This window comes from Pomacea canaliculata, linkage group LG13 (genome assembly GCF_003073045.1).
Source record: "Pomacea canaliculata isolate SZHN2017 linkage group LG13, ASM307304v1, whole genome shotgun sequence".
Classification (NCBI taxonomy): domain Eukaryota; kingdom Metazoa; phylum Mollusca; class Gastropoda; order Architaenioglossa; family Ampullariidae; genus Pomacea; species Pomacea canaliculata.
In genome coordinates, this window is record NC_037602.1 from 5,799,061 (window position 1) to 5,814,081 (window position 15,021).

Genomic DNA, 15,021 nt, shown 5'->3' on the forward strand with positions numbered 1-15,021 from the left:
GCTTGCAGAGGAATTTTCCACATCAACTTCTAGAACGAGACCAAAGCACAAACACACTAGTAGATAGGTCAACATGAACATGCAATAATAATTATTATGTTATTATTTATAAAGTGCAGTACCTGACCATAAAGGCGGCTCAAGACGATTTACAGACTCAAACATACAAAAATGACCGCAACAAATGATGATCGAATCATTCCAAGGTTTCCAAGGTACACACACTAGAACCTCACCACTCTTTAACAGATGCATACAAAAACATATCGAATAGCAATAGAACCATGTAGATCATTCCATCAAAAGGAAAACCCGATTTGTTGATCAGACAGTTTATAAAGCGGATTAATAAAAAGCAGGGTCACCGTTTGCCAAGAAAAGACCAGCAAACATGTCCTGCTACTGTCGTATTGACATGACCTATGCAAGTCCGTGACGAGGAGTCTGAAGTCATAAAGAATTTGACAAAGGGAGTGGGGGCATCACAGCCCAGTAATCAACGGTCCACATAAAGCGAACTTCTCAGCATACACCTCTGTAGTAGGTATGCTATCTCCGTGCACTCGACCTCCGTAATAAACTGCTAACATATTCCCTCTTTGTGTTTCTGGGCTAAAGAAACAAATGGAGTAGGACAATATAATGGGCCTCGACAACAACAAAACAAACAATAACAACGAATTGACAACTTAACCTTTCGATCCACGAAGTAGTTATTGCAAATAATGATTTTTTTTTCAACTGTTCTTTACCGAAGGAAAAAAAAAAACTGAAGATGTATGCATAGTCTGGCTGACTGGAAATGTGATAGTAAAGGGAAAAGAGTTCGGGCTCCGCGGGAAGCGAAAAGATTTTATTTGCCCTCCGAATTTCATTTTTATTCTGCTGGTCACGATCCCTCGTGCAAACTCGGGACCCACCGGCAATGTTTAATGTTGATCACTTTACTCTCTCTCTCGCGCGCGCGGCTCGCACAACGACCCTGCGCTACCCCGGGGCACGATTCAAGGCGGAACTGTCACACCTGTTACCTCCCCTGTATCGTCACCCGAGCCACTTCCGGTGTGAGTCAGACCGACTAGAATGCCGTCATCGATTACTGCGCGCGTGCGCGTCACGTGCAGTTTCTCTATTCCCCCTCCACCCCGCTCCCTCCGCTTGCGCGCGCAAGTCTCATCGGAACTCCTAATCTCGTACATAATGCTGTTAAAGAGCGACACGCGACGGTCTCTAGAGGACGACTTGTCTCCATGTACAGCCTTGACCGACACAACATAAATTTGTTGTGGGAGTCGGACTCAGTGCAGCTCGCGCATTTTCCCACAACACAAAAACAATTCGCGTTCAATCTGTAGAAAACAAAATTAAGAATGCTTATAGAATAGTTAAGGAGGGCCACCAAGTTGAGCCTGTTGGCTTATCAGAATCATTGACCCTGTGACCTGAGCACGCAAGAGCTGTTGTCTATGCGGATGTTCGAGCCTTGTTAACATCATTTTAGCTTGTTGCGAGAACAGCAGGCCCTCGATTTCCATGTCGACTGTTTGCATCACTTCTGACAAGATGGACAACCATTCTCTTGATCGCTTGAACGTCTGTCAGCCAAGATGCTGCAGAAAAGGGGGCCTCCTCAGAAACATTCTTAATCGATTGCAGATTTGAAAATAATACTAATAAAAAAAAACATTAACACTCACTCATCCTGACTTTCTCCTCAATCACATGTGAGAGTGTGTGTGTGTGTGCGCGCTCGCATGCGAGCGAGCAGGTGGCAAAATACCTTGCAGACAGGTGTAGGTTGTGGAGGCCGGTCACTCGCGCTCCCTCCGCGGCATGACGGGAACTCAAATAAAGTTGAAGTTCTTTGCAGATCGGCCAGCTTTTCTCTCGGGGAACAATTAACAGCAGGGTTAACTTTCAACCCGCACCTGCTGACCTCACGTCAACGACTCGGTTTGCCAGCGCTTCGGTTTTGAACCGGTTTGGAGTTTCATCGTTTTGGCTCAGCTGCTGCAATAGCGACAGTTTCATTTAAAAAATTTTAAAAAGGGGGAAACCTGAATGTTCCGCACCACCATCTTTTCGTGTCACGACATGTACTTAAACCCCTCCTCCCATCTCTCACAAACTATGCTTACCTTGACAAACTTGTATTACCGACCTTCTAAAGCGTTCTCTCCCTCTTTTCTCTCTCTCTCTCGTGCACACAAAATCTCTTCAATAAGAAGTTTTTATATTTAACGCATTCATCTGTTGCTGAATGCATCTAGGCATTTTGTGGCGGATTTTACCGGATAAAACTTAAGACCTTTGCAAAAAGCTGTTTATTAAACCGATTAAAAAAAAAAATGAGTGGTCCATCAGCATTCCCTTATTCCCATGCAAGTCAGAAGCGAAACTCAAGCCAGTCACTACAACAAAATTCCGAAAGTAGAATAAGAGGGTTTGACAAAGGCTGGAGTTCTGCGCAAGGGAGTGTAAGGGTTTGGGGGAAGAGGACAACGACGAGGGAATAAAGGAGAAAGGGGAGTTACTCGGGCTCGGTAACTCGTGTAGACATTGGTCTACCTTCATCTCGAGTACGTGACACGGCAAAGTTCACTCTTTAACAAACAAGAGATGTTTTAATTTTACCACCAAGGGTTCCTCACTTATCAGCGAAATTCATTGCCTCCCTTCGTTATAAAACCTGTCATCTAGCAAACTAACTTTTGATGTTAGTGGCACGCACGCACAAACACACACGTGAACACAATTACACATACGCACTAACATACGCACACTCAAACACACACACATGCGCGCTCAAAAATAAATACATGATGCACGCACAAACATGCATTCTGTTTTTTTTCCCCCTTTCTCTTCATCCCTCAGTGCATCCACGCGTACACAAATCCCCTTGCTAACATATTCCCTCATCATCAGAGTTCATAGCAGATCTTACAAGCCTTTCTCGTTCATTATCTCCCCTGTCAGCTATAATCAGTGTTCATTGCATTCTTTATTGTCTGCCCCACCACCCCCACCCATTTACGATCGATAAATTCCTGGGATTGGAAGCTGGCCACCACCATTACCCACGGCGCGAACTGGATCCTTTTACTAGTTTAGTCGCCAGGGAAACGGGACATAATCCCGCAGCTTTGTCCCGCCTTACTTACAAAGCTCGGAGATTTGTCTGTGCCTGAAATTGCCACAATAATGGTGAAAAGAAAAAATAAAATAAAAAAGTCAAACTAAACGTTCGTCCATAATTTTTCGATCCTCCTGTCTGAAGAAGCAGATACTTTCAGATTTCCAGTTTCGACTGGGCCTTGCCGAAGTTTCTTGTAGCTAGGAGTTTGTGAGGTGTGGTTACTGCCGATGCGACAATGCGAAAATTAAGGCAGAGTTAATGCCCTGGGGAAATGGACGGGAGTAAGGGGGACCGGTGCCTGTGCCAACCTGCGGTTAGGGAGGAAGGGACTAATATTTGTCATCTGACCATCTCCAACAGCCTTGTCGATCTATACAAGACTGAAGGCCCTTGTGCAGCGGTGCGGCTGGTAGAGGCTAAATGCAGCGAAAAAAAATCGAAACAATTAAGTCTCATTTTTTTCTCACACACTCTTTTTCTCCCTCCTTCTCTGTTTCGATTTTTACCGCTGCCGCCACCGCCCGCCGCGTCGTTTAGTCGCGTGGCAGATCCATACTTGTAAAGCTAATAATCTCCGCTTTTCTGCAGGTTTTAGCACAGTGAAAATAATTTTTTAACAAGCCAAAGGGACAAGACTATACAGTAAAACAGTCGTGTTTTTGCAGTTGGTGATTGTGGTGATGGTGAAGCAAAGAGGGCATAGAGACAGAGAGGAGATCATGAAATTTTGTCAAACTGGCAGGTCTATTACAGTCACACCAAATGGCCAGACTTCCGTTGCTAAACGCCTGCAGGGCCTTCCAGCAAGCCGTCTATCGAACGATACAAGAAAGACAAAGTGTGACAGAGCGTGCGGCTCAAGGTTTTGTGAAAAAGAACATTTCCCTCCCTGGTGGTTGGGCGGGGAAATTTCAACCTGACTTTAATTAAAGTAGAAGGTAGTGTATTGCATCGCAGGCCCTCTAGTCTCCACCACTCGAAGCTTGGTGATCGCAAATGTCAGCCATCATAAGCTGCAGTGCCTGCCCCTCGTCACATTTTATAGTATACTGCGCTGTTTGGTATTCACATAATTGTATTTATTCTGCTGTGGTGCGCTGAAACACTTATAGTAGGTGTGGGTGTGGAAAGAATGGTGTGTGTGTGTCGAGGGACTGGAGGAGCTAGGAAGGTTGGTTGAGATTCAAGCATCATCAGTTTGTTTACGGAAATGGCTAGCATTTGTGGCAGGTCAGGTTTTCCTTTCTGCAAATGTTAGACTTCAAGTGTACATTCTTGTACATTCAAGTGAGAAGCGTGGTGTTGTTGAACTCTAAACCCCGAGGTCACACGGAGGAGGCTGTATCGCGTCATCAGGTTAAAAAAGAAGTTTAAAAAAAATGTTTTCACTCTTTTCTTTCTACCACCTAGACTCAGCTTCGTGTTTCCCTATATACTAAATCGTTTACCATGACCATGCCTTAAAGCTGGTCGTGGCAGGATCAGGACAGACCAAGTGAAAATAACTTCAGTCAAGAACATACCGCATACACCGACAGGTTTTTTCCCCTCAATGTCAAAAATCCATATCATGGCATAAGATGCGACCCCAGGAAAAGTCAAAACAACCAGACTAAGATATGTATAATCGTATAGCTGACATGTTTTTTTTATTAGCTTTTCGACACTCTCGTATGGATCCACGCGTTCTCGTCTGTTGGATTTATTCATAGCTTGTAGGACAGGATGGAATCGTGAATAAGAACCTTTTCTATAATATTTTGCATACTAAGTATTTTAAATGTTTTAAAATTTGTCAGGGCAAAGTGTTGTAAAGTTACTAAAAGTCATAAACATGCTTATGTCAGCCATCATGTTCTACAGAGATACATTCTCCGTCAAATGTAAACAAAACAGTTTAACTTAAAATGATAGCAGATGTGATAGCAAATTATTATGACAGCAGCATACTGGCCTCCATGTGGAATGGACATCATGGAAAGAGCTTATTATGTTAGGCTCGAAAGGAAGAAATGAGGACACAAATTATTCCAACTACTCTCACACACACACAAACATGTACACAGTCACACACACACGCCCTCTCATCCACAGACTGACACACTCACCCCATCCTTTGCCTGACCACCCCGGACACACACACACAGATACACAATCCCGCGCACGCGCCTGCAATCTTCTCATCAGACAATCAATAAAAAAGGTCTAGACAGCTTTCGAGACAATTGCCCTCATCCTGTAATCCAACAAATCCGGTGATGTCAACTACTTTCGAATGATCTATCTTTATTTTCTTACTGAAGATGTAACGACCGGAAGTGCAACCATTTTCTTTCAAAGACCTTACATTTTTCTAAGAATGCCAGTTCCGAGAATCTGAGCAAATAACTCTCGTCCGTTTAAGAGGTACAAACTATTGACATTCTCGTCTCGACACACAAAGATTCGAATCTGCGACTCTGATTGGCTGTTGCCTGGACACAGTAGACCTAGCCTCACCGACCTGGTGTCTTTTTGTGACTGTTGATATTTGAAGATTTCTACCAGGCAAACAGACATTTTGGATACTCGTATATTTTAAAGGCCAACTTGCGTGCAAAGTGAGTGTGTTTAGTTCTTTGAAAGAAAGTAGTCCTAACATGAGAGAAAACTTTTGTTTGATATATACCCTTGAGGATTGCAGTTCTCATCTGGGTTATAAAAGATGGTGAAGATGTTTCTTGTGATGTTACATGACGTGGCAGTACTTCATTAAGGTATGCTCGAAGCTTTCAGTGAGGTGAAAAGTATGGAATTAATGTTTTAATAGACGTACCCCAACGTGTTACACACCACAATCGTTATGATGAGTGATGTCTGAGATAGCCAAGTGTGGTATCGATGTCTTGGCTTTTCACGCTTACACGTATCGTGTGCAGCTACTGTTGCTACCCCCTCACGTATCGTCGTTCAGCTTTTATCTATCCACCTGACTCTACATTCTCAAAGACGATCAAATCATTCACCGGTGTTTCGCTGCAGGGGGGCTGGGGAGGGCACTCTATCAGCCCAGTGTGTTTGCTCGTTGTCGACTCATCCTGTTCGAGGGTTTCTTCACGTGACCCGGCCTTCGTCGCATTACCGTAGTCCACACAGCGCCACGGGAGTAAATCTCTCTGCAGCAATTAATAACGACAGTGCCGTGCGATAGTTTTGTTAGAAGGGGTCGGACCAGGCGACATGAACAAACACAGCACCAGGCTGGGAAAGGATGGCACGGGTGTGTTGACGCTTGCCGCTATCACAACACAAACAGCCAGTGTAAAATGTCAATATTGACCAGCAAAAGCTACCCATACATCTCGAAAAAAAAAAAAAGGAAGCTGGGTGGCTTAAGCTAGCAGACATGCGATGTTTGTCGGATTATGTCACCAAGGATAAATGCTTGGGACGCTAGGGTAGTGAAATGAGAAATGAAAGATAGCCCCATAGCCGCAATTCATTGTCGCCCAAGATACAAGGAGCCGAGCATTATGAAGCTCCCACACTGAATAAGGGATACACAGCGGACCGTTCTGTCCAGCTCAGCCTTGCCTTTCAGACTTCGAAAATTCTCAGGAGGTTACCATGACGACTTGAGATTGTAATGCAGCTTGAGACTAACATCTAAAATGTAACAACCATTACAAAGACAAAAAAAAAAAATATGTGCTGTAACCTTAGGTTTCTTCAGGATTTATGGCGTTTTTGTTATTGTTTGTGTTAAAGTAAGGCGCAAAATGTTTCTGCAATGATTGGTTAAAAGTCTGCAAAATGCTGTTTGCCAAAAGCTGGGTTAATACCCTCATTCCGTTTTTAAGATATAAAATCATGCACAGAAATAATGACTAATTAGCACATAGTCCCAGTTCTTCCACCGGCTGAAGCCTTCATAATATAAACTTTTCCACGAACAATCTTGACTACTGTATGTACGCCTATTAAAATTTTGGGAAAAAATGAGCCCCTCCCCGCTAATCCTTCAAGTCACAGAGCTCTGTACTCTTCATAAAATCTTATACCTCCGCGACTGTTAATGAAGAAGCATATTTCGTAGAATAAAGACAAATGAAAGAATTCTGCCGGTAGATGGGTGAAAACTCACAGCACTACTAGTAATAAGAACCCCCAAAAACAATCTTTCTCTCAATCGCTCTCACACACAAGCGCACGCCTGTGTCAAGTCTTGACAAGTCCAAAAGGTCTTTTAAAAAAGCCAGCTCTTCAGGATGAGCTTCCACTGGTCGTTTCTTGCACGTTTCGTTGGAACAGCAACAGATGGCATTCTTCCGATAAGCAGTATCGTCAGACAAGCTCCTCCGGTGAACGCAGCTCTCGTTGTGAGCAAGCCAGTTGAAGGACTGATACGAACCAGACCGCGGAGCTTTGGCGAGAAGGGATTTCACGGGTACAAACGGCAGAAAGACAAGCCCTAAGTTTTTACCTGCTTGATAATCCTAGGAATGTCAAGTCTTGGAAGTGGCCGCCAAACTATGTGTTATCCCCCTCCTTCCCGCCCACTCAACTTCCGACCCCACAGTTGGCGCTGTCGTCATGCTCAGGGGAGGTAACCTTCAATTGTCAGTAAGCCCGCGAGGAAGACTGATTTGTGGGGATGGAGAGATGGGGGAGAGCAAGCGAGAAAGGATGAAAGGGATGACATAAGCTAAAGGGCGGGATGGATGGATAAGTACTCAATAGGATGGGGAGGGGGAAACAAATGACGGATGACACCAGTATGGTCAGGCCGACGTGTCAGTCAGTCGTTATTCAGGTTTATCAGAACACGAACTGGTGTTTGAGAATGGAGGGAGCGGTCTAGTTCATATTACTGATAATGCCAAGTGCCAGCAGATCCTTGGGTTTGTTCTGATTTAGCGCATGGGGCAGGTAAGCGGAAGCCAGGGCTAGCCCTGTGCAAACACCTACCTCAGTCGCATATCTACAACGGATTACGAACAATCACGTGCCTCTCCATGCTTCTGTAGTCCTTCTCACTGGCCCCTCCCAAAAACCGCCCATCCGTCCCCCTTGAGATGCACCGTGCAAGTCACTTAACATCAACCCGCCACCCAGACTCTCGACTGCTTGACTTCAACCATCACAAGCCCTTCCCACGACCTCCCTCCCACCCCATCATCTCAGGATAAAATATACTGAGATAGCGCAAGTGCGCATGGTATATCAAGTGCGTGCTTGAGCAGGGTACCGCGAAGGCCTCTCAAGTGCTATCGTAGTCTTTTGATGACTAAGGCGACCCGTGTGTACTCTGTAAATGGCTATTGAACTTTACTCCACAGTACTCACGATTAGGCTTGAAAAGTGGGCCCGGCTTCAGTGCAACTCCAGCCAAGAGGAGAGCCGGAGAGGATGAGGCGAGAGGCCCCGGATGATAACGGCAAACATCCGTCAGAATGCTTGTTTCCATCACAGACCGCTGTTTTGACACATGCCTGGGCATCCATGGAGACATTCTCGTCTGCTTTCGGAGGGAAAGCATGTGAAAGAGTTGTCTGCTCTTTATCACGTGCCTGACATATACGGTGAGCTACCAATCACGTGTGTGTCTACGAGATTCCCCGCTAGTTCTGTGGTATGTGAAACTTTTGAACAGTTTTTTTCCCCTCTACCAGTTTTCTTATACGCTCCGTCTTTCATCATTACACTTTGATGCAAGCTCAAACCCTTACAAACCGCCAGCCCCTAACCATGAATGAAATGTATCTGCTTGACCACTTTAACACCTGGGGCCAGAGGAAAGGGACTCGTTGGCATGCTGTTGGACAACTGATATGAAGCAGCTGACAAGAATTATATCCAAATATTCAGTTTTATTGGCTGTTACCCATCTCTAAAGCTTAGAAGCGACCTTCTCGCACACGAACTTGCGTATACATCCAACCCCTTGAGGTATGTTGTCGACAGTCTGAACACTAAAAACATTCTCTCACACATTCATTTTCTCTCTTAGGACAGAATACCTTGCTCTGACCTGCAGAAAATGGTCGTTTAAACTATATATTTACTCTGCAAGTTTAAAAAAATAAAGCCAAAACAACTTCTCGTAACTGACCAGGTGTTTTATTTGTTCTTTCTACTGGTACAGACAATGAACACGAGGGGGGAAAATCCTAGACGAGCAGTCACGCGGATAGATCATTTGACGAAACAATGACCTGGGTATGACATGGGCTCATGTAACACTTGACGGTCACGTGACCTGAAGCCACTGATACGACAACCCAAAGGTTTAAGGGGGAGAGGGGGTGGAACCAACGAAAGAGTATAGAGTAGTGGAGGACGAGGATGGGTGGTGGATTATAGATGTAAGGGAGGTGGCGATGGTTGAGAATGATTTTGGGGGAGGTGGGGAAGAGATGGAGAACCATAACAGCACCAGGTAGGGTCATCGCTAACGTTGACCTATCGGTCCTGCTGTGCCATCTCACACAGGCCTGAATATACAACCAACTTGAAACAAACTCTTGCAGGAACTGTACATACAGTAGGCAGCTTACTGACACGCGTCACTTAACTCTTATGTTAATCGTCCTTCCACAGGTAACAAACCCTTCAGTACACTCACACAGTAAAGTCCCTTGTAAACTTATATTAAAAAATATTTTTTTGTTTAAAAACAACTAGAATGCCGTAAAAAGGGTGTCATCTGAACCATTCTATGTTTAGGACACCTGTATGCATTTACTACCTACACAACCAAAGGGGCTTGCAAAAATGTTTGTTTCATTTGTTATGTCATTGTTTCGTTTATTTCCTACAGATCTGCTTTGTTAAACTAAAGTAGTTCCATCAATTTTAAACACATTTCCAAATGTCTATTACTTATAGTATCTTTAATATACATAGTAAAAAGAAAACTCAGGAGGAGTAGAAGACCTTATGATACTGTTCAACACAAATGTGTGACCTGTGAATGCTTTACAGTTAACCCCTTTGCCTATTCTGGATATAATTATCACAAAATACTAAAATGTCTCTCAAATAATCTGACATGATCAAAGTTCTGAGAGAAAGAAAGGGAGGAGAAAGGAGGAGACAAGCAGGCAGGAAAATAACTGGACAACGGAAACAAATAGAGCAATGAGACTAAGACAATTCAAGCAAAATGAAGACGGCAGGTAGCAGTGCTTTAAACAGGCAGATTACTGCAGCAGTCTTATAACTGATAAAACTATTCCTTCCTTCAGCATTATTTGTGCATCTTGAGATCTCTTGTTTTTATTTCATGCACAAAGATATCCTCATTCTGCTACTGCCACAGTTTAAATGAAATTATTTGTGCCTGAAAGTTCATGGTTTGTTTACTGCTGACACAGCAAAAATGTTTGCATTCAGAACAAATTTCGAAGAAATGCTCCCTAGTTAAGTACAAAAGATCAGAAAGAATCCAGTGAAACGTCCACAGAAATGAATGCCAGACAGAAGGAGGTAGAGAAGAATGGTATTATAAGCAAAACACACTCACTACCACATTGGAAGCTGACACGTTTCATCCCAATGCCAATGTCAGATAAATCACAAAAAAGAAAATATGCAGATAGAAATGTTAAAAAAAACAAATGTTCACAACACCCACACACTCACCCATCCTTCCACACACTATGTACGACTATTTTTGTCTTCCTATACTTTAGAGATGAATACTTTTTTTTTTCCTTTTTCTAAGCTTGACTTTTTTTTTTTTTTTGTTACTTTGCCTGAGAAAGGTTAGAACAATTTCAGTATTTTCCAAATGATGTAATTGACATTCCAAGGCAGAAAAAGAACACACCCAAGATTCCATTTGACAAGCATGAATGCACACACACAAACACACACACGTGCACACATATGCGCACATACACAAACTCGCACATATGTGCACGCACTGCTGTTCATAGTAGTTACAGGTATGTAATCCAGTAGTGCTGAATATTCCATTCTCTGTGGCAGCTTCTTTGTACATGGCAACAAAATACTACCACAGAATACAAAATCTACACAGTACATATGCTGCCACATGAATTGTCAGGACAGTGGGCATGGCTTCTCTCATGAAGCCAATGATGAGGTGAAGAAGCCACCAATGAGCTGCACATCACACTAGCTATGTAAGTGAACAAAATAGGAAATAGGCAAAGGAGGACACAAAGAAAACTTCCCAGATGTAAGGATCTGCCATGTCCAAGTAATAGTGGCAACGCTGCACATCAAGCATATATGGTAGATAACCTTGAGCCAAGTCCTTCACAAGACAGTAAATCTGCTCTCAGATTTTGCTGTACTGATGCACAAAGCATGAAATGCCTTTCTGATGGTGGTATATGTAATGGAATCCCTTCTTCATGTTCTGTAATTATGCTGCTCAATAAAATACACCAGAGGGTGACCATTTTTTTTTTGCAGTCTTAAGTGCAGTTCTTCTCTGTCTTTTATTACATCTTCAGGCATCACTTTTGTCATCTCTATTTCACATTTTATTTTTGTCCTCCTATCTGAAGATGTCTTGATCATTATCGGAAACATAAGCAAGTACACTTAAACACACACACATGGTCCACATGCATGGTGCCTGCACACAATCCAATATTGAATTCTGCGTGAAAACATCCTGATTTTTTTTTTTTAAACATGGATGCAAAGGAATACAAAATAAAAGATACAGGGAAACAGCAAACACTAAACTTCACTTCTCTACTGTCTAGAAACCACAGCAACTCATTCTATATATATAGCCCGTGCCTCGCATTCTTACTTCTTTCATCTTGCACCACCATATCACCTTCCGTAAAACAACTCAAAATCATTAAATCAGAGAACTATCTTACCAAGAAATTGTTAGCCAGATTTAAACATGATAAAATGAAAATCAATCATTCCTTTGACCAGCAGGTGACTAGCCTGCAGAGATGGGTCCACTCCTCTTACTGGAAAGCATGTTGGGCAAAGGAAATCTTTGTTGCGATATGAAACAATGGTATATGAGTAGAAAACAAGTTTAAAACACCCACACATGCATACAGATACTCACTGACACACACAATGCAAAATCCAAAAACACTCCTCATGGTTGAGGTACTTAAGAAGGAAATGTGGCAAGAAAATGACATTATGATTAACATTTATCCTGGACATCCTCCATCTTTACTTCCTGTTGTCTTGGCCAGAAATGTGTAGCTAACTTGATTCACATTTTCTCCCATGTGCGACACTCCTTAAATTGAAAGTTTAAGGTTTTATCTCACCCAGAAATTAAAGGAGTAAGGCAATATTTTGGACAAATAAGACCAATGAAAAAATCCCTAGTAACTAATGGAAGATGTGCAACTGAAGTTTCCCTAAAAAATAGTTTTCAAAACATCTTCTCACAGTGCTAAGGACATGGGTTAAAATTCAAATTGTTTTACACTGATGGTACTTCCCAAATGTTAACCTCTCTCCCATACCCTCCATGTGTTCTAAAAAGCAACAAACGAGAGTGTGAACAAAAAGATCTCCCCTTTATAACTGTAAAAAGAAAAAAAAAATTACAGATAAAACTTAACACATAAAACAGAAGAAAAAAAACAATCTAAAATCGTTCCCTCTCCCCCACCCCCATCTTTCATTTGGTGTTTTCATGCACACAAAAAAATCCTTCACATGCAACATAGCCATTCTTTTCAGGTCCATAATCGAGCATAGGTGTAGTGGAGTCCCAGAATGGCTGGTGTATAAGATGAAACATTCTCAAAAATCAGCCCAGCACTTGATAATGGCAGGGAATCTAAAACATTTCTTACTTTGTTTTTGCCACAAAATGGAGACAAAACATTAGTTCCAGAATATTTTTTCAAGCTCCAAAAAGTCAAACTCTTGGTTTCGGAGTTTTTCTCCTTGTTACTAAGCACAACAGGAAAATGCTTAATACAGCTGTCCTATAGTACATCACACAGCTGCAAAGACATTGTTACACACTCAGAACTCCTTTCATTTATTCCACACTGTTACAAGTTTGTGTGCAGTCTGAGTAAGCAATCAGTACAAGAGCACAAAATATGAAAATTACCATGTAAACGTGGACACTAGATGCCTTTTATCACTTCCAGGATGTAGTTGCTTAAAAATTGTAACTTCTGTTTTCCAAAATCTTTTTCGCATTAATCATTACACTTGTTGCTGGCATGTGCAAGCAGACTGACACTGAAGAAATGATAAATCCAATCCAAAAATTAGTTGAAGAATGAAGCTAACATGTTCAAACATGGTGTGAGAATCTTGGCTTAACATTATTGTTTGATGCTTGCAAGAAACCATCACATCAAAATTGCTGTTAACTTTCCAACATCAAGACATCTGCAAACCTCAACACAGATCAGATGGAGAAGAAATCATGAATCTGAGCTAGGTAAGTATGTTTTCTTCACAGAAAATTCCAACCATGTTAGCATGATGATATGCCACTTTCTGCAATTTCAGTCTGTGATGCTTTTATCAGAGCTCATCAAAAAGCTCCTGAATTCCTCAAGAATTTGAGCAGAAGAATCCAAGATAATCTTTTCAAAGTATTTAATCAGACCTCAGCCATCAGAAGATCACTTCATATAGCGTTGCTTTCTTGTCCCCTGAGCCTGTTACAATGTATTTGTCATCTGCAGCAATATCGCAGCTCAAAACTGACGACGACTCCTTTGACTGCAATTATGAAAGAGATCATGTACACATGATTGAAAACTTGTGTGAGAACTAAGACAATGATCATATACATACAACTTTTTAAGAACTACATTCCACCAGAAAACCGTCATCAAGTGATTAATGCCTACCAGGCACTTTCAGAAACATTCTGGCAATATTTAGGTATGGTATCTCTTATTAACAGTATTCAATATGCTTCACTAAAAATAAATGAATGATGCTAGTGAACATGCTGACAATGGAAGACAGGTGTATTTACTGCAAATAGAGAATGGAGAAAATAAAAAAGGCAAAGCAGAGGAATTAAGAGGAAAGTGTATAAATGTGCATATCATGGGACAAGCAGAAAAAAAAGTCCAGACGATGGGGAAATAAATACAGTAACTACAAAAGAAACACAAGATATATGTCAATAGACATGGGTGACAGATAATGGTGTCCATTTTATTCATCTTCTGTGCTCTAAATTTACCTGGAAAATGCTAGCCCCATAAGGTGTGCGCCAAGCATTCAGCAAGTTATCTTTGCCAGTGGAGACAAACCACTTGCCACAGTAGGCAAACTTGAGGGACAGAACACAGCTTTCATGAAGATGGAGCTGATATTTGTCAGGTTTGGAGTGGTGCAAAACCTCAACGTTGCTGCTCTCCATGCTAAAGTGGGAAAAATCAACACAGTGTTTTTAATGTGTTCTCTAAATTATAGTCATTAAATCTGTTCCCTCAGTCAGGGAGAGGAAAATGAATCTGTGGAAAAAAGTCAGAGAAAGAAAATTAGGGGCAGATGACAGGGAGAGAAGAGTGAAGAAAAGAGTGTGTGAACAAGAGAGGGTGGTGGTAGAGGGGAGATGCATGAGCTTGTGGCCATGCACTTAATAATATTAAAGGAAGGGAAAATGGAATGAGCAGCAATGCGAAAAGAAAGCATGTAATGTTTATGACAAATCTAAGAAAATATAGGAACTTAATAAAGTTGATGAACTCATAACTGATAGAATTCAGAAAGTTCAGGCGATCACTGAATGGAGAAGTTTTCCCATTTCCATTGAATTAAAACCAATGCCCTGAAAACTATCCCTCTTTTTCCATAAAAACATGAAAAATCATAATGGAAACAGCTCTGAATAAACGGTTGTTAGGAGATTCAAACTCATCACATTCATCAGTTTGTATAAAATATTTCATTAC

General features: G+C 41.9%; 1 protein-coding gene across 1 annotated transcript in view; it reads right to left on the reverse strand.

The window, feature by feature from the left end:
- Window positions 1-9,219: 9,219 nt before the first annotated feature.
- LOC112554372 (transducin-like enhancer protein 1) overlaps window positions 9,220-15,021 on the reverse strand; it is a 49,578-nt gene continuing 43,776 nt past the window's right edge. The window contains exons 22-23 of the mRNA XM_025222127.1: window positions 14,307-14,487; window positions 9,220-13,831 (exon numbers count right to left, since the gene is read on the reverse strand). Coding sequence (XP_025077912.1) covers window positions 13,724-13,831; window positions 14,307-14,487 — 289 coding nt within the window. The 3' untranslated portion in view covers window positions 9,220-13,723. The remainder of the gene's footprint in view (window positions 13,832-14,306; window positions 14,488-15,021) is intronic.